The following is a 25,300-nucleotide window of genomic DNA, read 5'->3' on the forward strand; positions in this document are numbered from 1 at the left end:
CAACGTAGAGAATTTTTGTACTAAGTCAAGCTACTAAGGCATTAGGCTGTTGTCTGATTTCTAGGAGGAGTTTTTCCAATATCCCATACAAAGTTTGTCGTTCTAATGTTACAACTGGTTAACGCTTCAGCACTCAATTTGCAAGTCAAGTGTGCCTACAAATGATATATTGATATACAAATCATTCCAATGATCTGATGGACTTTATAATGTCAATAGATTCTTCAGTCATTTCAGTGCTTGTGACATTTAGATCTGCAGGCAAGCAGAAGTGACAATTTTCACAAGTCATTCCTTCCAAGTCGCAGAGTCTACAATCAATGACAGCAAGATTTCAGAACTGGCAGCAAGTTCTTCATTTCCTAACTAAATGCTTGCAAGTTTATTTGTGGAAGGATACACGACACAGTTTTATAGAGGAGACTTCACATAAGAATTTCTTTGGACGCACACTGACTTTGGAGAAGACGGGGGACTGATAAATAAACAACAGAGAATCTATACAAGACACAGGAATAGACAGTGGCAAAAATTAAGAACTGGGAATAAAGTACCAAATCATGAAGAAAAGGTGCAGAAGCGAAGGGAGAAGATTCCTTGTGGAGAAGCTACCTACTTGGAACATGTGTGAAAGAAAAAAATAAAAAGATTTGTTTCAAGTTGCAAGTGCCTATTGGTTGTCATCATCCACTTGAAACATGGAAGTTTCATAAAATTAGTCCTGCTCCAAGGATGTTGACAGCAAGTAACCAGCTTCACTAATGTGACTGCAAGAATTTACAGGGCCCTGAAACAGAGTACTTTTAGCACTGGATTTAAACTTTATTTGGCTATACCTGTGGATCTCCTATACAAATCAGCCTGCATACGAGCTCTTCTTTTAAAGCCAACTGCATTGCTATACCTCGTGGCTCCCCAAGGCCTCCCCAGTTCCAACAGCACACCTAAGACATGCGATCATGTGAGATGTGTATCCATAATAAGATTTATCATCCAAAAGCTCTCTCTTACGTGATACAGAAGTGCATTAGCTTGCAGACCATTAAGATTTGTTTCACAGAACTTACAAGCTTCATCAACACTTCTGTCTGCAGAACCAAACTGTTAGATCCACAGAGATCTTCAGGAAGGCAGCAAAACTCAAATTTCGGAGACTAATGGCTTTAATTTTTGTACAGAAACATTTATCTCCAAAGACCATTTGATTGTACAATCAGAAGACTGTAGTAGAAAGCGCCACAAACTGAACAACAGGGTTGCACAGAGATTGCTTCAGTGTTGTCACTCACCCTGAACTCATCCATCATGGGATCCTCAGACTGCTTCAAGTAGGACAGGTCGAGACGACGCTGATAATCTTCCAAATGCTGCAGAAAATGTAATGAAGATGGTCACTTTGATTAGTGAAACTCACTAGCATAGGAGTGCAGGCAGTCACGAATACTTCCACATGTTCCCAAATGCCCGGGATTCCTCTTACAGGAATACTTGTGCCAAAACCCATCTTTCAGCACAATACAAAGTCACCAGTACAGAGACTCTAGGTGTCAAACAGCTTGCTGCCCTTCAACTCTCTTTTCCCCAACCCTTGATGCTCACCCCGTTCACCTCCTACCTGCTTGTTCTCAGACTCTTTGACAGCCTGGTTCACGTGGTTAAGGATCTGACGACAATGATCTGCTGCTTTCTTCACGTTCTCTTTCTCTTCAGGCAGTTCTGCAGGAGAAAAAGAACATGTAATAATGCTTTCCAATAAAGGCTGAAGAAGTCAGAAATCTAGTGCAGTTTGCTGACCTCAAATTTGAGAAAGAGAACTTAAATTCTCAGAACAGCCCATCAACAAAAGCACTGCATTTCAAAGGTGACATGACAAAAGTAGATTTGTGACAGAATTCATTCTGCTCTGCACAAGACACCAGCCTCTGATGATCACCGTACACAGCACAGTACTTGTTATTCTCCCTTTTTTGAGGGGCTTGTGACATCTATTCACAAACAACAATCTGAGACGTATCCTGAGGAATCTAAAAAGTTTAGTAAGATTCCACCGTGATACAAAGAGAGTCTCGGGGTCAATCTTTAAGATCACACACAGCCAGCTAGCCAAAGTCCCAGGATTCGGCAACTGACTACTGGCTTCTGTGTTTCCCGCAATCCTTTTTATTTATTTATTTTGGAAGAGAGAGAAACAGACAAAGAAACATAATGCAAAATACCAAAAAAATGTGTTACATAGTAACTTCTTCCATCCAGATAGCCTGTATTTATTTTAACAGCTTAGGAAAAAAGCATCTCTGGCTACATTCATGCAGACTGATTGTAAAAACCAGTCTTCTCTTACAGCAAGAACAAACAAGATTTATGTTTCCAGCCAATGACACTTGATCATACGCAGATAGACACATGTGAACCCCACCAATTCTCACTACCGCAAGCCACATTAAGAATTTAGTTAACAGGCAAATAAACAAGTACATCAAGGATAATGGAGTAGCACATGATTAGAGTCAACTTGTAAATGCAGTATATTTTTCAAGAGTAATGAAATTACACTGCAGCAGGTATCTGCTAGTAAACCTGAAAAGGCATTTCATGGTATTATTAATCATGTTTTTGCCTGTTATGCTGGAAATATCTTCCAGCGTAACACATCCTAGCTGCACTCCACCCTCTGCAGGAACATGAAAACGTTCTGTAGTGCTTTACAGATTCAACAGATGAGGAAGATTAAGATTCTGTTGGTGTCTATTATGTAGGAAAGTATTTCTTTCCAAGTTCAATGTCCTTCAAATTCTTCGTTGACATTATATTGATAACATCCAAAATTCTTATATTAAGCTTGTTTTATATCAGACTTTAGGGGTGTAGGTCAGATTGCACTGACTGCACATTTTCCCCAGATATTGGTAAGTTTGAACAAATAGTACTGAGGATTGATTAAAAAACCCAAACAACAAAAAACCACCCTTGGTCAATAAAAAGAAAACCTTGACCTTAAAAAAATCAATTTGTTCTGTATCATCTGCTTTTTGTTCTCTTCTTAAAGAAACATGTTGATTTGCCATAAGCCTTAACACTACATGATTTTTGCTGAGATTCTATAATACTTTCCTTTTTTTCTTCCTTGCTCAGAAGAATGTGCTATGTCTATCCAAGCTTGTTTAAGCAATGGCACAACTTGACAGGTTTTTATTAGATTCTTCATTCTTCACATGCTTATGTTAGTAATGGACTATTAGGGATTTCTGTTATTGAAGATCTTATTCTTTTTCTCTCCCAAATATATCTACATGAAAATTGGAATTCATTTAAATGTGTTTTCTCTTAATAGTTTGATTTAGGTATCTTAATGTCCTGAAATCAAGAAAAAAAATATGTTTATCAGAGCATATTTATTATTGAAAACCAATTTATTGAAACAAATAGAGTATTATCTTTATTGACTGAATCCTTCCTAGTTATTTCCTTCTTCAAAATTATAGAAAGGAGTTAAAAATATCTAGAAAATTACAGAAAGAACAGGCACGCTAATGACTATTCAAAGCAACAGCACAAATGCAACTTGCCTCTCAGTAAGTTCCTAAAGTTTTGGTTGCTAAGAGCATGTAATAAGGAAGAGTTAGACAATACCCATTCTTTTTCCTCTGTTTCTTTTTCTTCTGAATGTAATTCCAGCTATTGACATTATCACATACTCCTATGCAATCAGAAATATAAGAGTGCAGAGAAAATATTTTCTTCACTTCCGTTTAGTTGTCATAATCATTAAAACTCATTAATAACAGTAATAGTCAGTATAAAACTAAGAAACAGGCTAGGAACTGGAGGGTGGAGAGGAGACAGTCAGGAATTCCTGGTTTCTTTCTTCAAAAACTAACAGAAAATGAAGTTGTTTTGCCAGTAACTTCCATAAACAGAGTGGTTTATCTTCAAAACTTTAGCGTTCCCCTCCCCTAACTTTTTAAAACTACATTTAAATGATTATATTGCACTCCACATACACAACAACCCAATGCAGACTGTCATTCGCTTATTTCACATTGAATTTCCCTTTTTTTCCCCTAAGAAGGAACATTAATTTAGTTTTAGAAACAAAGACTAGGTTTTTTTTATTCTTCTTCTTATTTTTTTTTTAACCTGCCCTCACGTGTGGAAGGCAGCAGTGAGGTCACAATGAAAACACATGGTGACCCATGAAATTGAACTGTTCTTCGAAGAACACATGCTTTGAAATCACGTTTGCCTAGAAAACCTGCGGAGATGCATGTACAAACCCTAGTGGAAAGGCTTTACCTGTGTACTTAGCAATGTTATCCAGCAGAAGGGGGTACTTAGTCAACCTCTGCATTTCTGTAGGAATGATATCCTTCAGCTGCAACCGGCGACACAGTGGATTACTCTCAGCATCCTAAAATTAAACAGCACAATAACTACATTTGTCATTTTTATTAAGACTATAATTACCTGAACATGTAACATCTATTTATCACATAAACGTCTATTACTTCACTTTCCAGTAATTAAAGACAAGACAAGAAATGCCAAGATCTATCATTCAGACAACACATCCCCTCTCCATTTGCAATTACATATAGCAAAGGCTCATCACAAAAGCAGCACCTTCCTTCCCTCATTACCTCACAGAGGCCTGGTACCATCCCCAATCAATCTCAGTCACCTCCATACAGGGAAGACATCAGTTTAGGCTTTCACACTATAGCAAAACTACAGTACATTTTTCAATATAACCTCAACCCTTGTACTATGGAGTTCTTCCCAGCCTGTGGTAATGAAGATAATGTTCTCTACTCCAAATGCCACATGTATCCAAAGCCCCTTTCCTGGCAGGCAGAATAGGTGTATATCATCTGTCTTCCGCCCGTGGCATGCATCAAAATTGCACTAGTATAAGCAGTTTTCCCCACAGAAGTATTCATCCTTGGGAAACAGCCACTGCAAGTGAGATGCCATCTCCTGCCTGGGACAGCATGTGCTTTCCTGTATTCTATCAGGACGTTCTGTGTTCCCCAGAATTAAAGGCTCCTCCCTCCATAAACGATTAGCAGAGATAAATACAGTATTGGAAATGATCCCAATCTGAAGACAATGTTAGACATGATGTCATTAATTATAATACCTTTATCTACAACCGTTCATTATGCTATGTTGGCCACCAGCCACATCTTCAGGCAGCTCAAACCCTTGCATAAAATTCACCTGCACAAAAGTCTGGAAGCGAGAGTCCTTCTTCTGGCGTGACTTGATGACCTCTAGAGCAAAGGGCTGGTTACTGCAGAACGTGGCAGTTGCATGTTTCAGCTTCTCCTCTGCTGGTCCACTGAACTGTGCCAGAAAGCCAAGAAAGCCAAATTTAGATAGACTCAAGTCCAGCATGTGCCACTTTCAACAGACTTATAGCCACGCAGCAGAACTGGTCTCGCTAGGGAAGAAAGGAATTACTGGCAAAATATGAGAAGTAATTTCCATCCTGTTTTTAAGGCCTTGTCTTCCCAGTCTACTGAGGAACCCCTTTACATCTCAAACTCTACAGTTCTCCTGACTCCAGCCCAAGCAGGTTCAATCCTTTCCATAAATGCACTGCTGATTCAGAGGGAGAATACAGTGCCGTGTCTCCACTGTCAGCCATAAAGAGAGCAGAAAAAAACTGCACTCACATGAATGACAAGGGATTATTTACCAGACTGTTGGTCAGCAAAACCAAGACCAAAGGTCATCTTGCCTCCCAGGGACACCCATGCTTAAACATCAGAATATAACATAACATCTTATTTCCTAAACAAAAGTATTACGAAAACATGGCTAGGGGAAATGATAGCCATGAGCAGGGCTGAGAAATGTGCCACAGATGACAGATGGTTAATCTGTTACTGCAACTGCAACTCTTCCCATTCCTGCTAGCCAGTCTGTGATGCAGCGTAGTAACTCCTGAAAGTACTCACTCTGGAGAATCAGATCCTGTGGCTTTTTAGCCACTTCGGCAGAACACTACACAAGGGCACACAACTATTAGCTTAAGGTCTAGCTTGCTCTAGCAAGTATTTTCTTGCTTTTTCATAATACACAGGAGAACTGAAACAGTTGGAGGTGTTTCTTTACCAGCCACATCTGATTTTTTTTCCTTCCCTTTTTTCTGGAATACTAGACAAACAGTGGGATATAAAAAAACACACCACAAGAGACTTCTGCATGAAGAGCTGAAAAGAATAAGCAGATCAATCTTCAAGACCAATTTAAGTAGGCTTGAAAACAAACAACAAAATGGGAGATTCCCAAGAGAGAATTTATTTTTTTTAAAGAACCTACACTACTCCTGCTCCTGTCATTTGGATCTCAGAAAGGAAGCCTGCAAGAGTGCTATAAATTTGAGAAGGTTCAGCTATGTAAATTCTAGGATTGGAAACCAGTCTTTTTAACTATCTTTTAAGTGCACCACGGGCAACACAAGACTTATATTCCAGTGCTACCGAAATAAATTATGCTACTACATTTTTCAAAAACCTACTCTCATCTTTATGTCTCCAAAGCTACCTTTTCTACACTACCCACACATCATAAGGAAATTATTTTTTCGTCCTTAAATTACTCTTATCTCTAGCCAAATGAAAATCCTATGAGTTCTTCCTGCTTTCCTTCAACCCTCATTTTCTAGCTCCGTATTGGCTCTGTAGTATGGCAACTCTAAGACCTTCAGCTCCTATTAGCTGGGAATTACCTTCATTAACCTCTGGCTCTGTCTGTCATGCTATGAAACATTATTTTCAAGTACAAGAAAGCAAAAAAGGATTTTACCCAGGACAGCAAATCTTCTCCAATTTGGCCAATAACAGAAGTCTCGTTCCTTTTTCGGACAGCTTTCATCTGATCGTTCAATGCAACTTAAAAAAAAAAAAAGGGGGGGGGGGGGGGGGGAATTTTATCAATATTCCTTGAATTGTTTACTTAATTTTCAGCATTTGTTTTCAAATAAAAGGTATTCTAGGAAAAGACTAGATTTGCAATAATTTCAATTAAATTAAAAAAATAAAAATTGTCCTGCAACACAATAAATTTAGCAGAACATCTAAGAAAATGTTATATAACTCCACTGCACTTCTGTCTCACCTATATTCAAATGACCCCTAAGAACCTTTCCAGTCTTATCATTTCTGAGGCTCAGTATCACTGCCCTTTTAAAAACAGAGGAATAATGTAGAACACATTTCAAGCCACCTACATGAAATTATACAACTGATTATTCAGTGGCAGAGCTGAAATTCTGATTCTGAACAGTCCTTTCTCTAAACAATTAGAAAGGGCCACCCTTCAAAACCACCTGCAAGACATCAATCTTTTCAGATTTGTTTTCAAATTCTCTTGAACAACAGTTGTAACGTTTTGAACGTTGACCCATAAAGACCATTCATGAAAGCATTGCTTCTTTTATCAAAGTATGAATCAGCACAAGAGGGTCTGTGTACACAGATAAGAAAAAAGCAAGTATCTGAAACACTGGACACGTGCATTCTTTATCAAAATATCTTTGTAAATCAGAAATGGAAAAAGTGTGTGCGAAAGGAAGAACAGCTGTAGTATTCTCTTTCATCTGAAGTATTGTACGAGGTTGCCTCTTGTTTCAGGGTCACTTGCTTAAATTTTTCATATATCTGTATCCAGAATTCTAGTGGAGGCTACAAAAGCTGAAAGGCACCTCAGCTGATCTTACCATGAAGCCCAAGGATATCCTCCAGATTTGAAAAGATTTTCCGTTTGTCACTGGAGTTCAGGATCCCTTCCCGGGTGACACGCTGGTAGAAGACATGATGCAGAACCTTCAGCGTGCGGACATGAGCTCTCTCGGTGTAAAACAACTCTGAAGAGAGAGGGGAAAGCAGGACTGTAACTACCTACTTAAAGAGGTGTGGCAATGTGGATCCAAATGCGAAGCAAACAGAAGAATGAACCTACAAAAGTCTCCCTCACCGACGCTTCCCTTGCAGGCCCACATTCCAGCTTGCTCCAGAATGGAGCCATGCTCTGCTCTACTTCCATGTTTGAAAGAACAGAGGAGCCAATTGATTTGTGACTCAGAATTCCACCGAAACAGTGAGCTCTTAGCAGCTCATATAGCCACACAGAGTGTTCTGCAGGACTGCAAGACCTGAAACTGAGATGAAGCTTTGAAGATGAAGTTTGGTAGTAACTTTCCATTTGCATCACGTGCTTTCCAATGGTCTAGACAGTGCCTCTGGCTTTCTTTTATAGAACATGGTACTGCAAACAGGCCTTTCAGTGTCAAACCACTTAGTATTTTTTATTTCTCCTCTAAGGACTGGATCAGTCTCATCTCAGGATACTTTTCAGTAACAAGTACAAGTTTCACACACACAAACTCTGCAGACCAGAAGTAATAGATGGTCACTACTTTCAGCAAATCAGTGAAGAAAGACCTAGTTTTAAATTTTAACAACTTCAGAGCTCCAAAGGAGAGGTTTCAACTTTGTGCTAGGTGAGCTAGGAAAAAATATCCATCTCACCATGAATCACTTCTTGGCGCTTGATTTCATAGGGTTTCAGCCCCAATAACAATTCTCGGCTCACAAGTTGCTGCCAGTTGGAAGGGTCCATGTCCATGTCAAAATCATATAGCTCATCTTCACTTTGTACATCTGTGAAACCAACACTGTCCATCCTAACATGAAAAAATATGTCAGATACTTCCCATTTTAGGCATGGATGCAAGGAAGAAAGAAGAGAAAATCTTATGTATATATATCAGTTGTAAAGCATTATGAATATGCTCTCCATAACAACTGGAGGCTTAGATGTCTGAACCTAGAGGCACATTTTCTAATTTTACCGTTTACAGAACAACTAAGAGTGAATATCTGTTCTTACAGCATTTCCATAACTCTCCTTTTAATAACACGGATAAAACAATTTGCTTGAAGTCAAATATCAAGTCAGTGAAAGGGCAGGTTACAATTTCTTTCCTCCATCTATCTGCAGATACAGAGCTAACAGCAACACAGATTTAAAATGAAAATGTGGAAATCTCAACTCCCTAACCCATCCATTCAAATCAGTAGATACAACAATCACTATACTTCCCTCATAGATCAAAGGGCTTATCTACGTATGATTCGCTCCACCTGTCCTATATACAGATGCCAGTGTCTCATTTCATATATGTGTTATTTAAGAAAAGGAAAGATTATGCAGACACTTGGACTGGCTCAGAACAACGAACACTACTACATTCTACTTTATAACCTATTAAAATCTCAGCAAATTCAGCAAACTTCAAACATTCATAAGCATACTCACTTGCGAAAAGGCTTTGGTGTTCCCATGTCAACCATTCTGCAAAGAACGAAAGGGATTATTAAGGAAGCTTATGCAAGGATTTCACCTCACTCATATTCAGCATAACTTCAGAGGAAAGGCCTAACCTCCTAACTAGAACATTTTGTCCATCTGTTAGCCTCACCCTCCTGATACAGAGTCTTCTAGTACTACCATAGTAGCAGACACAGATCAGCATTTCCTACTTCTACCAATAATGTTTAATACAAACGAAATCACTAGTAGTTTTATAGACTCAGCTTCAACAGCCATTGTCACATCAGCTCTCTTCCAAGGCTCAAGCAACCAGGGCACCATAGTTACCTCTCTGATTCTCCCTCCTCCTCCTGCAAGTTTTCCAAAAGAGATGGGAATTCAAAGGTATTATTAGGTGTGCGGGGTGTGCCATCCATACAGTCATTAGCAGGTGGAGCTTCTCCAGTCTGCTTCACACCTAAACGGAGAATGAGTACGAAATGTCAAGAACTGTACCAAATTAGAGTATATTAGAGAACTTCACAGCCTCTTCATAGCCTCTCGATTCACAGCGTCATTACAGCTTAGAGCTGGAGGAACTCAGTTCCTAGGTTGGTAAGAAAAATCTCAGTGACAAATGTTTCCAGATGACACTGACCTGTGCTTACATAAAGCAGGCGCTTGAGACTGGTTTTTTTCCTGTAAGATGATCCTATGCTACAGTGATAGAACCCACCCAACAACAGTTTCTGGCCATGATAACATTTCCTAATTTGAACCAGAGCCTAAGTCAGGAAAGATGACTAAGCACAGAGGAAGATCATGTCTAATGACATAAAAACATTTCCTAATTTGTCAAGTTTGTTGCATAAGCTGTGTTTTGCATATCTCATTCACAACACGATTTTTAATCATTCCTCCTTGCTGGTATCATCCTACCTGTTTCGCTGTCCTTGTTTCCCTCTGGAGAGGAAAAGGGACCCACTGCTAAAGGAGACATTGGGTTGGCAGGTGGGTATGGCACGTCTGTTCCATCACTGGAGGACCCACTCTGGCGCATCTTGCTAGAATCTGGTGGCTCTGGGCTAACAGAAGATGCTGTAGGTAAGTGCTTCGGATGGCGGGGCTTCTGCATTTCCATGGCTCTGCCAACTAAACAAACACAGAGCCATTATATTGCCGAAAGAGCTTTTACCTGTTTTCAGCAATGAAGAAAAGAAGCATTTCAGGACAAAATTAGGTTTGTGTGTCTTCAAAAACATATTTTAAAACCAGAAAGTTTACTGACTTTTCTTAGCATGATTTTTAAAAACAGATACTTCATCTGGCTTTCAGACTAATAGTTAGGGAACATGTATTTCCTTGTCTGACATACTTGCACTGCTATCATGTCGACTTGGTCTCCTTGGTGGGCCCAGAATATTAGGAAAGCCTCTTCTCTTTCCTTTTTCCTCTCCTTCTTTCTCTTTCTTGATACTTTGCTGCAGTTAATATACACAAAGAAAAGCAAAGCAAACAGATCACTCATTTCTTCAGTTATTTACTGAGATATTGACTAATTCCTTAAAACTGCAGGATTTTGGTACAAGAGAATTTTATTTCTAACAAGTTATTGAGAGGTCAACATCCTGCAGCATCAGAGGCAAAGACAGCCTACGAACAGACTATGAATGGTGCGTTAACAGGGTTAGCAGAAAGAAGCCGCAGCATCGCAAGAGATACATCTGTTACAAGCGAAAACTCACACATCATGTTTTTAACTTAGCATGAGCTAGAAACCACTCTCCTCCCCAGGGTAAGAGACCAGTTTAGAGCGACCAGTAGCACCTTGTTTCTCTAAGGCGCAACATCCTGTGACTCCAAACCTCCACAAGCATACAGACTCTAATCTGGGAGAGAGAAATACAACTTATCTTACCACTTCAGAACGGTTGCGAACACTTGATCTAACCATTTCACACTGTCAGTGCAGAACTCCTCGTAACAGTCTTAACATTTCAAAGGAAGTTGGAACGCTGATGAAAATAAGTAGCTACTGTGACCAGATACACCCCCATACTGTGGGAAATGACTGAACACCCCCACAGAGATGGAGTTTTGATGGCAAAATTCATTGTATAACTGGGGAAGTGTGGGTGGCAGGAAGAGTAGCTTTCCTCCATCATGAAGCATGAGGTTTGGGGCAAGTTTCTCAAGAAGAAAACTAAAGTAATACACGCCAACAGCCTGATTCGCCTTAATGAAATCCTCAAGTGATTCAAGACTGTATTATACGAAACATTGCTCACCCAAAGTTTTAATAAGGCCAGAACTGTGAAAAACAAGCAGTTAGAATTCAGGCACAGGGATAAAGGAAGAAAGAAGGCAACTCGTTTCTAATCCATGTGTCTGAAAACATATGCAGAACCCTATTTCAGCTGTTAGGTTTTCTGTGCAGCTCAGTAATCCCAGATCTTCTTGATGCAGCAATGAAGACTGTAAAATCATACCAAGTTCTAACGTGTCATGCAAAAGTGGATTTTGAGTTCTAACAAAGCACCCATGCTGGGCAGCTTTAAACAAATACACAACACTACTACCTTGATCTTTGGCAAGAAACCAATACGGCCACGCTTCTGCTCCAGGTTCCGAGGTTCTTTAACTTTGACTCCCAGGTGTTTCATGTAAGTAAGAATCACATACTGCATTGTGGAACTGCCAAGTATATAAAAAACAAAACAAAAAAGAAGAAAAGAAGATGGAGGGTAAGGAGAAATGTATTGGGGAAAATACATTTTGTCAAGAAAATGAAAAAGATCGGATGCAAAGGTTCTATTGAGAAATTAACCATTTTTAGATTAAAAGAACTTGGCATGTTTTTTTTTTAATATGAAATAAACTAATCACAGACAATGGGAAAGACTCTGCCAGTATCAGAATTTGTCCTCTTGTAAACAAAAGATGGAGTATATAAAAGGCATAGCAGCCTAGGAGGTAAAAATAAAATTTTGAGAATTACACAGAAGGTCCTAAAATGATATACTAAAGACATATTTGAAGTCACTTTATAGTTTTGAGTTATGGTAACAGTAAAAGGTATGGTTGCTGTAAAGAGTATAGTAAAGCTACCCAGATGGTTGTATACACACAAACTGAACAAGGCAAGGCACATACAGAAAATAAATGTTAGACCAGATTGAAACAGCTACAAAACAAAACCAAAAGAAACATGAACTCGCAGCAACAGTAACTTTTTCAGATCTGAAACAAAGGCAACAAACTTCAGAATAAGAAGAGGATGAGAGCAAGAGGTCGATGCTCCAAATTCAAATTAATTATGCCAGGGGATTTAGAAAATAAGAGCTTGTGGCTACAGCCAGCAGAGGGCTGTCTTGTGCTGCTCAGCAGAACCCAGAGCCACTGGGGTTCTTGCTTCATGGACAGCCCACACAACTTCCATTACCTCTTCTCTTCTTCCAAAGGCTGAGATGTCATCCTAAAAAGAAGAAAGAATTTAAAAACGAAACTCAAAAAGCAATTAACACCCGGTCACACCCACCCAGAGCATCAGCAGTTGTGTTCAAAGTCTCCTTTACAATGTTAGAAAGTCCCGGGGCGGGGTAGGGGGGAGTAAACAAAAGCGAAAGTTCAGGTGGGAAAATTGGATTCAAGCTCACATTAAAAGAAAAAACGGGCTCTGAAGCTATAGGTTTCTACAACCCAAATAAAGGATTCTGATGCACAAGCTGACAATGGAAGCATTTCCTCTGCTATTTGAACAGTAGCCTCCTTTAAAAGATATATGGACTTTAACTAACTATTAGCTTACTTTTGGCTATCATTACTCAAACGTACATTGATAGCAAACAGGGGAAGCAATATAAACAGAGTGATGTCAGATTGCTTCTAGTACCTAATTCCTTTGCTCTACTGTTGTCAGGTTCAGGGTAGAACCTTTTTTACCGCCACAATTATACTTGCTGTTACTCACAACACTTCCTCAATTTTAGCAATGATCTGTTCTGCACACGCTCTTTCCTTCTCCACTGCATTCCGGTCACGAACTGTTTCTGCATCCAGCTTGGTTAGCTCTCCTTCTGCCAGGGTCAATCCCATACTACGTTTCTGCCTGAAAAACAGGGAGAGGGAAGCATCACTTGGAATTGAATACTGACCTGTAAAAAAAGGAAAAGCAACCTTCTTGACACTAAGAATGTCAAACAGGTTTCATCATTGGTTTCTGGAGAAGTCATGACATTTCTCCATAACATTTGTGCTCACTGTAAAACATAGCTAAGATAGCCTTCGGAGGGATAAAGTTGTATGATATTTATCAAGAGGCAGCCATTGCAAGGGTCAAGAAAAAGTAGTTACTCCTTTTGCAGCATCCCAGCCCGTAATATTTGAAGCATATACTTGAACTGAGACATTTTTAGGTAGGAAGTCCATTATTGAACACTTGTCTTGGTATAATGTCTCATGGTGGCAACAGAGCTCTCATGACTCCACAGGAAAGGGCGTATTAATTATCAGATTCTACTATATGCCCATCACAGCTTTCTGAAGTGGATTATTCCATGCCCAAAGGAGAGAGGGAAGGAAAAAAGGAGAAGAAAAAAAAAAATATATAAGCTGTTTATAAACACAATTAGTAAGACGGATTTATATAATACCACCTAAGTAACAATATTCTGAAACTGCCTCAAACAGCTTCAAGGAATGAAGAATCCAAGCTCTAAAATTGATCTTCCAATTGATTACTTGCAACACAGTATCAAAAAACATTCAAGGATTGGTCACGGGGTGACCCTGGAGGCCCTCTCCAGTGGTATCTTACTATTCAGTCCAAGATGAATTACTATGTCCCTAAAGTTTCAACTTCCCCTGTATTGGACATGCTGACTGAGGGCAAGTATGAACTAAATGAGAACTACACAGACAACTGTTGTTACCTGAAGTCTTCCAGATTCCTCTGAACTTCTGGACAGACTTTATCTTGCATAGTTTGTATAAACTGGCGATGAAGCTCTTCAGGAAGGAGTTCTGGCCGCCTTCTGTCTGTAAGTCAGAAAAGTTAACAGATTATTCTTTTGAGAACACCTTAGAATAAAGTCACTCACATGTATACTTTAACCCATCCAAGAGTACCCTTTTGCCTTTCACTTGCTGATAATACGAACTTCAGTGCATTAAGCGTAAACAGCTTTGGTCACATCCACTATCATACTTAAAAATGTACATGCCAATGCTTCCCACCACTTATGCATGTATCAGAGCATGCATTATGCCCTCCCCAAGAAACGTAAGAAGTATTTATTTGTCTCTCCCTATAGCACATGACACCGTACGTTTGAAGTAATCCCAAGTGCATTTCAGAAACTTGCTTGGACTGCCTCAGACAGTAGAAACTGCAGAAAGAGATACCTGAGGCAAGAACACCCTACCTAGTTCTAAGGAGATTTCATCTGGAACTGGTACTTTTAGATTCTGCAAGAGAAAAGAAAGATTGGGACAAGGTACACAATAAACACCATCCCAATAAAACACGCAGTACAAAACATACAAGAAAATCCCCACAAAAGCCAAAATCATACAACCTGGACACCTGAAGTTATTAAGGGTAAGACTCCCATCCGGAATATATATTATATTACACAAAGATTATTTCATCTAAACATGTAGTACTAACCTCTGCTACACTATTTGGTAGTCCAGTTCATGACAGTGAACAAGTTTCTCAGGCTTTCCAACAGACACATAAAACTTCCCAATCCTTGCAATAGCCACATCAATATATGCAGCAATTACTAACTAAAAGGCAATGTATAACAGCTAGAGCTTGCTTACGTATCATAAAATTATTTCTCCTATCAGGCAATTCATTCCCCGTGATTTATTGAGTTACCAGGCATCTGAGGCTATATACCATTCATTTTGCCATATTCACTGGTAACATTTAAACAAAAAAACTTTTTCTTTTGGAGGACTTAAATAACTCCTTAGTTTTTTCCAGTTCAGCAGAGTGGAGAAAGGTAAAAGTCAAATTGCTAGATATGCTTGAAAATGAGAGAAAGGACTGGAACTTACTGCAGCTCGGTCCAAGAAGAACTGGTAAAACTCAAGGAAGACACGCCGAGTCTCTTTGGAGTTGGTCTGCTTGTACAAGTCTGTGTAAAGGTAGCACAACTGTGGGAAACAGGAGGGGAAGAAATTAAGCAATACCATGAGAATTCTTCTAACACCCCTAAATCCAAGATTTCTTTCAAATTTTTCAAGGAAATCAGCATTGCTGGATTGAAACTCTTCCTAGCTACCTCCAGCCATCTAGACTGCTCAGGTGACCTCAGCTAGGCTGCCCCGGTAATCAGCAGGGAAGGGAAGGTGGGGGTGGGAGGTGGAGATCAGACCTTCCCCATAGACAACTAATCCCACCACCTTAGGGCAGAATGAAATGAACTAAATACTTAATTGTAAACAGCTAAATGTAAGGGAGACAGTTCCCTTCCTGCTTCTCTTCATTTATCTGGAACACTCTCATGCCTGCATAGGATCTGCATTTCTCTCCTTGCCGATCCAGCCACGTCACTGACAATGCTACACAAGAACAAGGAGATCCTCATACGCTCTGGCTGAGACTACCGGTATGGGCCAGGGAAACAATTCCAGACAACTTACCAATGCTGCAGGGTCAAACTGGGACACCACATGATGCAGAAGAACAGCCAGGTGAGCTGGGCGAGATTTCAGGAGCTCAATGTTTTGGAAACAGCTGTATTGTCCGTTAATCTTTAGAGATACATGGAAACTATTTGAATTATTCAAGAAAGCTACTGTGAGAAAAACCAAGAAGCTTTGTTCCAACAGCTTAGCTCCTCATTTTTTTAATTAAAATAAAAACTGACCAATTCCAGAACCTTTGCAATGCCCTTCTAACATCCCAGGAAGAGCTTACAACAGGAACACTTCTTTTCAAAACTCTCCTGAACAGAGTACAACATAATGAAATATAAATCAGAGCAAAGGACAGCTAAAATAACTCAGACTAAATATGTCGAAAGCCACAGCAGCTATACTGCTGTGACAATAATGCAGAAGTTAATAGAAACTAAATAAGCAAAAGATAATTAAGGCAAATGAATTTCTAGAAAGCTTGAAGTTATGAGAAGAAAGAGTAAGAGAAAGAATCGGAGATGGCATATTGTCATAAACTCCCCAAATGTGTTTATTTGGCAAGACCAGCCATAACAGGAATCACATTCTCTAATTCTTAATTCACCACATAAGAACTGCTCAATAAAAACAAGTAATGGAGCACTTGTAGTTTAGGCACAGAGGCACAATTCTGGCCAAGGGGGAAAAGGGGTGGCTCAGGCATTCCCACCTGCTCCTGTTCAGTGTCAAAGTCGTCATCCTCTGCTCCAATGATCTGAGGCCCCACTCGGGATAAAGGACTTCCAACACTGGACTGGGAATCCTGGGGTGAGTGGGGAGTGAGGGAAAAGAAGGAAGAAATGTACAGCGCTATTAGTCTCTCGGCACAGTAAACCTTCTTTACCATGTTAGAGATACTACATCATCTTTATTCTCCTTCTCAAAACTCAATGGAAACCCATGGGTCTTTACTCAACCTTGCCCAAGTTTGCAGTTGTGAGATCCCCTTACGAATGCATTCAGAAACATTAAATCAGATCATTCAAAACCAACTGCCTTATCTACAGACATGAGCACACTAAGCATGTGGTATATGACAAATGCCATCTTAGAATCATAGAATTGTTTAGGTTGGAAAAGACCTTTAAGATCATCCAGTCCAACCATCTTAGTACAAATGGAGAAATATGACTTTGTAAAGTCAAGCAGATGAGGGAAAAAATACTTCAGAAGTCATCCTAAGGAAGAAAATAATATGTTCAGATAGGTCTGCGCTTTCTGCTGTATTCCACTTTTATCTACTCTTGAGGCCGTCCCTGATAATGCCAGCCTTGTAATGACTAAATATCCTAAAGAAAAGACTGTTTCATTTACTGCTGGACTCTAGGAGTAACATATGTACAACTGCTCTACCTATTTTAGGTCCAGCTGTTTTACTGCTTATTATGTATTTCTCGCCTCTACATGGGCCTGCTCTTAAGCTCCATAAACGTTTACTCAGCTAATTAACTTTCCCTGCACAATTTTAATTGCACTTTATTTTCTAAAGCAAAGTTTATGCATGCTCCATCTAGAAAGCGGAGGAAAAATAGCAAGGTTTTAATGGGCCCATTACAGGAGATGCTGTTGTGACACTTCATGTTTTAAACTCACAGTATCTTGAACCTCAGCCTTTTCTGGGCTCTCATCCAGATAAATCCGCTCCTTCAAGCCACTGCGAGGACTCTGGGAAAGAAGGAAGTTCAGTTCTGGTGAGTAACAGCAAATCCAGGAAAATGAGAACTGCACAGTAAGTTTTTCAGCCACAACAGCCAAAACTTCTCCTTTCTCACAGAGTGAACTGTTAAAACAGCTGAGGTATGAACAGCCAAACTAACGTGTGACCTACATGTGCAGTCTCCAAAAAAAAAAAAAAAAAAAAAAAAAAAAAAATCAAAAAACAACCAAATGCAGATGCAGTTTCAGTAAGAAAGCTAGCGAGACTGAGTAACCGCAGAGGTGTAAAAATCTATTAGTGCACCTGTCCTTAGCTTTCTCTTTGCTCTCTCCACCTCTTCTGACAGTCTATATAGTACCCATGTTGCTAGGTCTCTGACTGGGCCCTTTTCTCAACATCCCCTCTGAAGAGGGAGCTCCCAGCAAAGGGTTCAGTATTCCTGGTGTAGTCTCACCAGTGCCCAGCAGAAGGGGCGAGTAACTTCCCTCTACCTGCTGGCAATCTTCTTTCTCATGTAGCCCGGTAAACACTTGGCTTTATTTGCAAAAAGCATGTGCTGTTGGCTCATCCTCAGTGTGTCCACAGTAACTCCCAGGTCTTTTCAGCTAGGCTACTACTCAGCCTGTTGGTTTCCAGCCTGTATTGATGCATGGAGTTATTTCACCCCAGCTGTAGAACTCTGGACTTCTTGTTAAACTTCAAGAGGTTTCTATTGCCCCCAGTCCTTAAATTTCTCAGGGTCACTTGGGATTGAAAACCTTGAATGTCTGGTGTGCCAATCACCTCCAGTGATCAAATACCATCCACAATACTGACAGGATTAAGTTTATTAGGAATATAGCTATGAATTTTGTTCTGCATTTATTATATACAAATACGCGTGATATCTAGTCAGATTTGGAGTTGGAGGAGGAATGTTTCAAAATAGAGTCATGTACGTTCACATTTTGGAGGTATATCTGACCCACCTTCCTTTCACTTCCAACTGTTAGTACAAATTTAGCTCCTACATCCTTAAGTTAAAAAACAAACTTAGGCCAAAACCCAAGTACAGAGTCTCAATTCCTGTACTAATCAGATAGTGACTTAGTTAAGGATTAGGTGCTAAGGTACTCCAATAGGGAGACCATACGAGCGCACAGATTGATAACTGATGAGTAGGCAGACTAAGAGCCTTTATTGTTGGCAATAATTGAAGCTCATTTGGTATAAGTAAGGCTCTTCCCCACTTTCATGGCAACTTGCCCACTGACTGGATCTGAGTCACAGCTACCGCAATTGGAACATTACCATACCCTTAAAAGATGCTCTAATTGGTATCTCTGAGTTCTGAGAAAGATGCTGGCACCCATCTTTCTTTGTCTGGTTACAGGGATTGTGCCAGGAAAATCTAATCCTGGATAAAAACCCAAAACCCACACTATTTCTTTCCCAGTCCCTAGTGGAAGACCAATATAGTATGCTCCCTCAGTGAAGTATTTTTGGTGTGCAGTGAGAAGCCTGTTCTAGTAATACACAGCGTTACTGAGACAGAGTACATATGTATGATACACAGGACAACACAAAGGTAAAAAAATCTGCCCAAGAAAACCAAATCCGAAAGGTACAGAAGCAAAATCATGGAGCTGTTCAAGACTCACATCAGCAATGTCACTGTTTGGTCGGGAGGGGCTGTCACTACTGTAATCCAGTTTGCTCACACAATCCCCACTCTCTGCCTCCACTTCACTAATCTGCAGCGTTTCCGTCACAGACCTGGAGGACAAGACTCCATCCTAAAAAGATAAAGTGAGTTGGGAGACAGTACAGAACAAGCAGAACATTTCAAGAGACAAGCCTTAAACATTAGCTGTTTCAAAACCTCATTAGTTCACATTATTATAAAGCTTTCTTCATGTATCCAGAAAAGGCTGCAATGCTTTTCTAAGACAAGACAACAGACAAATCACACCAAGTTTTCAGGACTTGCAACATTATAGGCAGAGGAAAAAGGGGGAAAATGGTATCACCTACTTTTTTTTTTTTTTCCCCAAAAGAAAAAGCAAAGCTGTTTTAAGCTTCCAGTTATTCATTCTCCACTGTAAGAATGACTTCACAGGTTTCTTTTAAGTTGTATTGACTGACAGACTCCATGACTTATAAATGCATCGCAGTTTGCACTTACTGTTTTAAACGCAGTTTTTCACAGATAGTTTGGAAGTTCACTGTTAAGTCTACCTCATATACTGACATTGTGCTATATTGCTTGACAGCCTCTGCAAGCCTAATTACAAGTCTTAACTCTAGAGGGTGCAATTTGCCTGTACAAGCACAGAAGAGCATGGCAGGGAACTCTTGCTTGCCCAGAACACCATCATCCCCCAAGAATTTTCACTCAGAACATACCACAGGGAAGCCTGACACATTCTGTTACCTGAGTACAGCCTGTGGCTTTGGACAACTGCTCTTGCAGCTGAGGAATGTGCTTCTTCGTTTCCTGTATCTCTTTGAGCAGTCGTGTGGTGGGTGATCGGCTGTACTCTTCTTGCAGAGACTGAAAAATAATTTTAGGAGCTTTCACTCAGTACCTCCTCAATATCAAAGCTTAGAACTACAACCTACTACTAATCTTCATTCCATTTACACATTTTAAATAATAAAAAGCACATCTGCACACCTACCAAGTAGATGCTACAGTTATACATTTTATATAGCTCTCCTTTCTCCTGTGCCATATGAAAATAACTGCATTCTAGAAATTTATTGAAAATCACAACCACATTGAAGGTACAGCTGAAGGCACAGTAACTCAGCACTACCACGGAGTACTGTGCCAATTGTAGCTCCTAGTGAGAAATGGCTTTCTCTCTCAGTAAGAGTCAAAGATGCTTATTACTTGCCCAAGGAGTAGATCACATTGACAGATATGTACATTTCCACTTAAGAAAGACCCCACAATTTTATTTTTTTTTTTTTTTTTACTCTGTCAAGGATTAAAAACTCAAGAGCTGATCAGTAAGAGTGATTAGATCTCTGGTGTTAGACCACTATATAGAAAAGCTAAGCTGAAACACAAGCCATGCAAGGGAATTGTTGAGGATGCTACGAAGTAGTGATTCAACAACTGATCTCCACATTTGCACCATACTTTCCTCCACCCCCCTCAAACTCACGCAACTCCAGTACCTGCAGCCGCTCCTGCTCTTTCTGTAACATCTTTCTCAGAATCTCCACCTTCTGGTTGTGGACAATATTATTCTCCACCTAGAAAATATGGAGAGATTAAGGGTCGGGTTTTTTGGTGGAGCTGGGAAGAAAGAAAAATGGATATCCCCACTTTTCATCTACTTCTTAAACATGGGCTCGGGAAAGCCCTACAAGAAGCAATTCAAGTTTCTAAATCCTTTCCTATGCATTCTTTCCTACTTTTGAACATAGCTATCAACATTAAAAAAAAAAAAAAAAAAAAAGACAAACCAGAACTGTTTGCTTATTTGCTTTCCCTACTCTTCTTTGCCACATGTCTGTGCACCTTAGAAACCACTTTTAATAGAAGTTACAGCATGACTGGCTTGGACCAGTTGCATAAACTCACATCATGCAAATTGCAGTATATCTCAAAGACAACCCGTGAATAACCCCTCAACCATCTTTGTAGTATCTCAGATGGGACTGGATATTTTTACTTGCAAAATGTTTTTCCCAATGTGATTAAATGCCCACTGGGTGGCAGGATAAATATTCCAGTTACAATTTGTGATTTGTGCAAGAAGTGCTAAACAATTCAAGAAAAAAACCACACAACTACATTTCTTCCACTGCTACACTGGTTCTTTGGAAAGAGAGCTTTAAATCTTACCCCCACAAGCACTGGGCTGGTAATCCTTTCTGCATTTCCTGATGTGCCAGTCGAATGGGGAGATGTCATGATGGGAGACATATGCCCAAATGCTGCCAGATCCACTTCAGAATCAGCTAAAGGAATCTGGGGCGACCCCGGTGGGCGCCCCTGAACAGTGAGAGCTACATAGGAACCCGCTGCAGGGAGAACAAGAACAATTCACATTTCAGACACGCTTGCAGATTTCCGTGCTGCTGTTTCTCTCATTGCCATTTCGCTCTAGACACACAGCTCAGACCATTCTTCACCCATTCATTCTTCAAACCAGAGAACCCAAGAGCACTGTCAGTTCTGTTTTAGAGATCTCTACTTAAATTTCAGGTAATCCAAAAACTTTCATGATAATCATCCTTAATAAAAGCATGCAATCCAATTTCTAGTCCATCAGATTACATTTACCAGGTTGCATTTACAGTATACATAAGTTCATGCCACAAAATAAACTGTGCTAGGGTGGAAGGAACCACTACCGCCTTTTTCCTTGTACAAGAAAATCAACAAAGAATGCACTCCCTTTAGAAATGCCAGTACTTTGCAAGCACCATACAGGAATCTACATTAAGAGTGCCCGAATAGCTATGGTATTTAAGGTGGAATCAAAAGATGGGAAGACACGTAGGCAAGGTTTGATGGTAACTTTGAACATCAAGCTAAGGAGAAATTGCAGAAGCATGTATCAGCTCAAGTCTGAGATGTCAAAAATTACGCCAATTTGACTTCACTGTTTCACACACCCCCTTTATCTCTCAGCATGGGGCATGGTTAGACCTCGTCCTTGCCACTTGATAGCTGAATTGGTCATTGGTCCTTTGAAATTATGCTTTTCATGCTTTAAAGGAGCAGTGACAAAAACAGTAACCTGCGTTTACTTACACTTAATCAGCTTTACCACCTCCAAATGGTTTGAGTGTGTTACAAGAGTGCCATTCACCTGGTGGTAGGGAGGAAGAGAAAGTTAACAGCTACTGATTTCCAACCAAAGGTACCCACACACCACACCATAAGCACGTAGAATGAGGAACAATTTGTTGTTGTTGTTCCCCCATCTCCATTACTATGTCTTTCAAGACACTAACAGATAAACAACATTTTATCATTCTAACAGTTTATCTCAGTAAGCAGAGCTCTGCAAAAAGAAAACTATACACACACACCAACGAAAACCAAGCAACCAACCAAAAAAAAAAAAAAAGCAGTCCAGCAATCTGACTGGGCAGGAAAAAAATTAGGGTAGTAATTTCATTCATCAATTTAAATGCCCAGTTGAAATCCCAGCTCTATCTCTGTCAGTAGCTGCTGTAGCACAACCATCATTTTGCAGCGATAGTTTACATAGTCTTTTTAGTTACTGACTTCATTTCTTAGTTGTTTGGGACTAAAACAGAAAACTGATCTAGGGGCAGTTAGGGGAAAAACAATAACACAAGACAACTATTTATTTACATGTAATTATTAATAACTCTCTGTTCCTTCTTTCCCCGACACTGCTGTTTTTATTGTATGTGTGATACTTGAACCTTGTAAGACGCTGAACTCACCCATAAAGTTCTGAAATAAGAGTGATCTCCACAACAAAACTAACATTCAGCAGTGGGCCTTCAGTGCTTACTGTGCTGGTATCCCCAGAACACAGAAGCTTAGACCATTCCTCTATCCCACAGGCAAATGCAAACATCACAGCAGACATATCAATGATGTTCTTTCGGGGAAAGAGCTCATGTAATACAAAGGACCCATTTCTCTGATGATTTGAATGCCCTTACCTTGATAATTCTATCACCTGTTTGCACTCCAGCCCGCATAGCTGCTCCATCTAGAGAGGCAAAAAATCATATAGTTCCAATTTCAGTAGAAATATTCAAAGCAAAAATGGTTGAAGCACTTCTGTAGTTCCACGCAAAGCTCCCACACTCACCCAAGCTTCCTCTGTCTCTATCAGATTAAAATCTCTGAGTACCTAGACTAGAGCAGTTCTTTTCTCATTTTGCAGTGGATACGTCAAGCCACAATCCCACCACGTTTCAAGGAGTCACTTCCTCTCAGATGCAAGAGGTCAGTTTCCAAATACATAAGACACCGAGGAGGCCATTCACTGCATCCCAACAGTGTGATGCTCTTTGTCCTTGCACATCTATTCCAACGTTACAGCCATCCCACCCCTGAGGAAGGCATTTGGAGTTTTCTCCTCCAGCTCATGCACACATTTCTTTGATTCACATGAAAACCCTCCAGGCTGCTCTCTGGCTAGCACATTTAGCAAGTCTGCTTACCTTCTTTGACGGACTGCACGAAGACTGGATTGTCTCCGCTGACTGTCAGCCCAAATCCGTTTTCATCCCGTTGGATAACAACACACCGTTGAACAAGACCTGCATAAGAAAGGTGGGGAAAGGGCAGAAGAAAGAGAAGGAAAGAAATACAAAGAGACACAAGCTAGGCATCAGTCCAAAACCTTATCCTCCTAGATAATCACAGAGCACTGAAAGAAACTGGTACAATACAACAGAGGGAAAAATATATGAGAGACAGAAACAGGGCATCAGTCCAGAAACAGATAGGAATGTCAAGACAGGTCAAGCTTATTGCTTCAGTTACACAAAACAGAGATATACGACAGCAGAGATGCAGACAGCTCTGGCACATCAGACACAACTTGAGGTAAAAGCAGATTTTAAAGAAGAGCAGCTATGTACACAAACCAATGAGCACAATTTCCCTTTGTCTGTATTAATACTTCTTTGAAGTACGGCAGAGGGCTGTCATGTTCCAGTACACCATGCAAACCACCAAAACAACTTTTACAAGCTACTCTAAAAAAGAAGTCACAAATTTCTCAGACTAACATCAGCAGGTTGGACTAAAACAGACTTACTGATCAGAAGAAGTTCTCCCAATTCTCAGCAAAAATCTCATCTCGGGGCACCTTCTGTTCCAGGTAAGAATATTGCACAGAACCACAACAGCAGCAGTAAAGAAGTACAAGCCACACTTACTACACTGAACAAGAATTCTGAAATCAAGACCATGCTTCCCACTGAGCTACTGAAGTACAGGGCCAAAATCCCAGGAGATGCGACTTTGAACCTGCTCCTCCTTTAACTTGCTGTGTGATGTCAAAGGTAACTTGTTTTGTTTCCTGGTGTTAGGATTACTCAGTACAATGTGAACATAAATACTGCTGCAGAGATAAATGTACTCAGTAGGTGCAGCATTTTGAAAAGCTGAATGTTGTGTATGTCTATTGCTCACCTGAAAATGAAATAAGGGAAAAACAAAACAAAACAAAGCAACAGTCCTGGCGTATTCCTTGCAGAGCATTTTCCTAGGAGCATCTGCAAAAAGCCTACCACAATGGAGCCCTTATCTTGAAAAGCGCCTTTAGGAACTCTGTAAAATGCTTCACAGATCTTCTTTCATTTACAGAGCAGAAACTACTAGCTACTAAACGTCACCTTTCTAACAGCTTGCTTTGCTTCTTTCTAAAGCCACATCAGGCAAAATTCTTATACCAGCATCTTGAGAAAGAGTTGGAGCTCTCCACAATCCGATATCAAAATTGTAGCAGTTTAGTATGGAGGGAGCAAAGGCAATTGTGAAGATGCTGTCCCAGCAAGACTGTCTTTTCTGGAATCATTTTTAAGGACTGAATTGTAACACAATGTTGAGTCATAGCCGTGTCTTAAATTATTCTCACAGCACTACAGCTCCTTTCACTTCTCTGGAGCAACTCCTAATGGAAATGAGGAGCCTCATGT

The 25,300-nt window shown here is 40.1% G+C and overlaps 1 protein-coding gene across 3 annotated transcripts in view; it reads right to left on the minus strand.

The window, feature by feature from the left end:
* The window catches only part of ARHGEF12 (Rho guanine nucleotide exchange factor 12), a 77,229-nt gene that overhangs the window by 10,267 nt on the left and 41,662 nt on the right, over nucleotides 1-25,300 (minus strand). For all 3 annotated transcript variants that reach the window (XM_075723129.1, XM_075723128.1, XM_009491355.2), the window contains 27 exons: nucleotides 23,816-23,914; nucleotides 23,309-23,358; nucleotides 22,419-22,476; nucleotides 21,504-21,682; nucleotides 20,831-20,908; nucleotides 20,079-20,198; nucleotides 19,306-19,440; nucleotides 17,602-17,673; nucleotides 16,679-16,771; nucleotides 15,973-16,083; nucleotides 15,385-15,483; nucleotides 14,742-14,784; nucleotides 14,250-14,355; nucleotides 13,289-13,426; nucleotides 12,761-12,793; nucleotides 11,898-12,012; nucleotides 10,694-10,799; nucleotides 10,258-10,470; nucleotides 9,667-9,796; nucleotides 9,325-9,360; nucleotides 8,535-8,689; nucleotides 7,724-7,870; nucleotides 6,811-6,896; nucleotides 5,218-5,343; nucleotides 4,294-4,408; nucleotides 1,616-1,716; nucleotides 1,290-1,367 (listed from right to left, as the gene is read on the minus strand). In XM_075723129.1, coding sequence (XP_075579244.1) covers nucleotides 1,290-1,367; nucleotides 1,616-1,716; nucleotides 4,294-4,408; nucleotides 5,218-5,343; nucleotides 6,811-6,896; nucleotides 7,724-7,870; nucleotides 8,535-8,689; nucleotides 9,325-9,360; nucleotides 9,667-9,796; nucleotides 10,258-10,470; nucleotides 10,694-10,799; nucleotides 11,898-12,012; nucleotides 12,761-12,793; nucleotides 13,289-13,426; nucleotides 14,250-14,355; nucleotides 14,742-14,784; nucleotides 15,385-15,483; nucleotides 15,973-16,083; nucleotides 16,679-16,771; nucleotides 17,602-17,673; nucleotides 19,306-19,440; nucleotides 20,079-20,198; nucleotides 20,831-20,908; nucleotides 21,504-21,682; nucleotides 22,419-22,476; nucleotides 23,309-23,358; nucleotides 23,816-23,914 — 2,822 coding nt within the window. The remainder of the gene's footprint in view (nucleotides 1-1,289; nucleotides 1,368-1,615; nucleotides 1,717-4,293; nucleotides 4,409-5,217; nucleotides 5,344-6,810; nucleotides 6,897-7,723; nucleotides 7,871-8,534; nucleotides 8,690-9,324; nucleotides 9,361-9,666; nucleotides 9,797-10,257; nucleotides 10,471-10,693; nucleotides 10,800-11,897; nucleotides 12,013-12,760; nucleotides 12,794-13,288; nucleotides 13,427-14,249; nucleotides 14,356-14,741; nucleotides 14,785-15,384; nucleotides 15,484-15,972; nucleotides 16,084-16,678; nucleotides 16,772-17,601; nucleotides 17,674-19,305; nucleotides 19,441-20,078; nucleotides 20,199-20,830; nucleotides 20,909-21,503; nucleotides 21,683-22,418; nucleotides 22,477-23,308; nucleotides 23,359-23,815; nucleotides 23,915-25,300) is intronic.

This window comes from Pelecanus crispus, chromosome 19 (assembly GCF_030463565.1).
Source record: "Pelecanus crispus isolate bPelCri1 chromosome 19, bPelCri1.pri, whole genome shotgun sequence".
Classification (NCBI taxonomy): domain Eukaryota; kingdom Metazoa; phylum Chordata; class Aves; order Pelecaniformes; family Pelecanidae; genus Pelecanus; species Pelecanus crispus.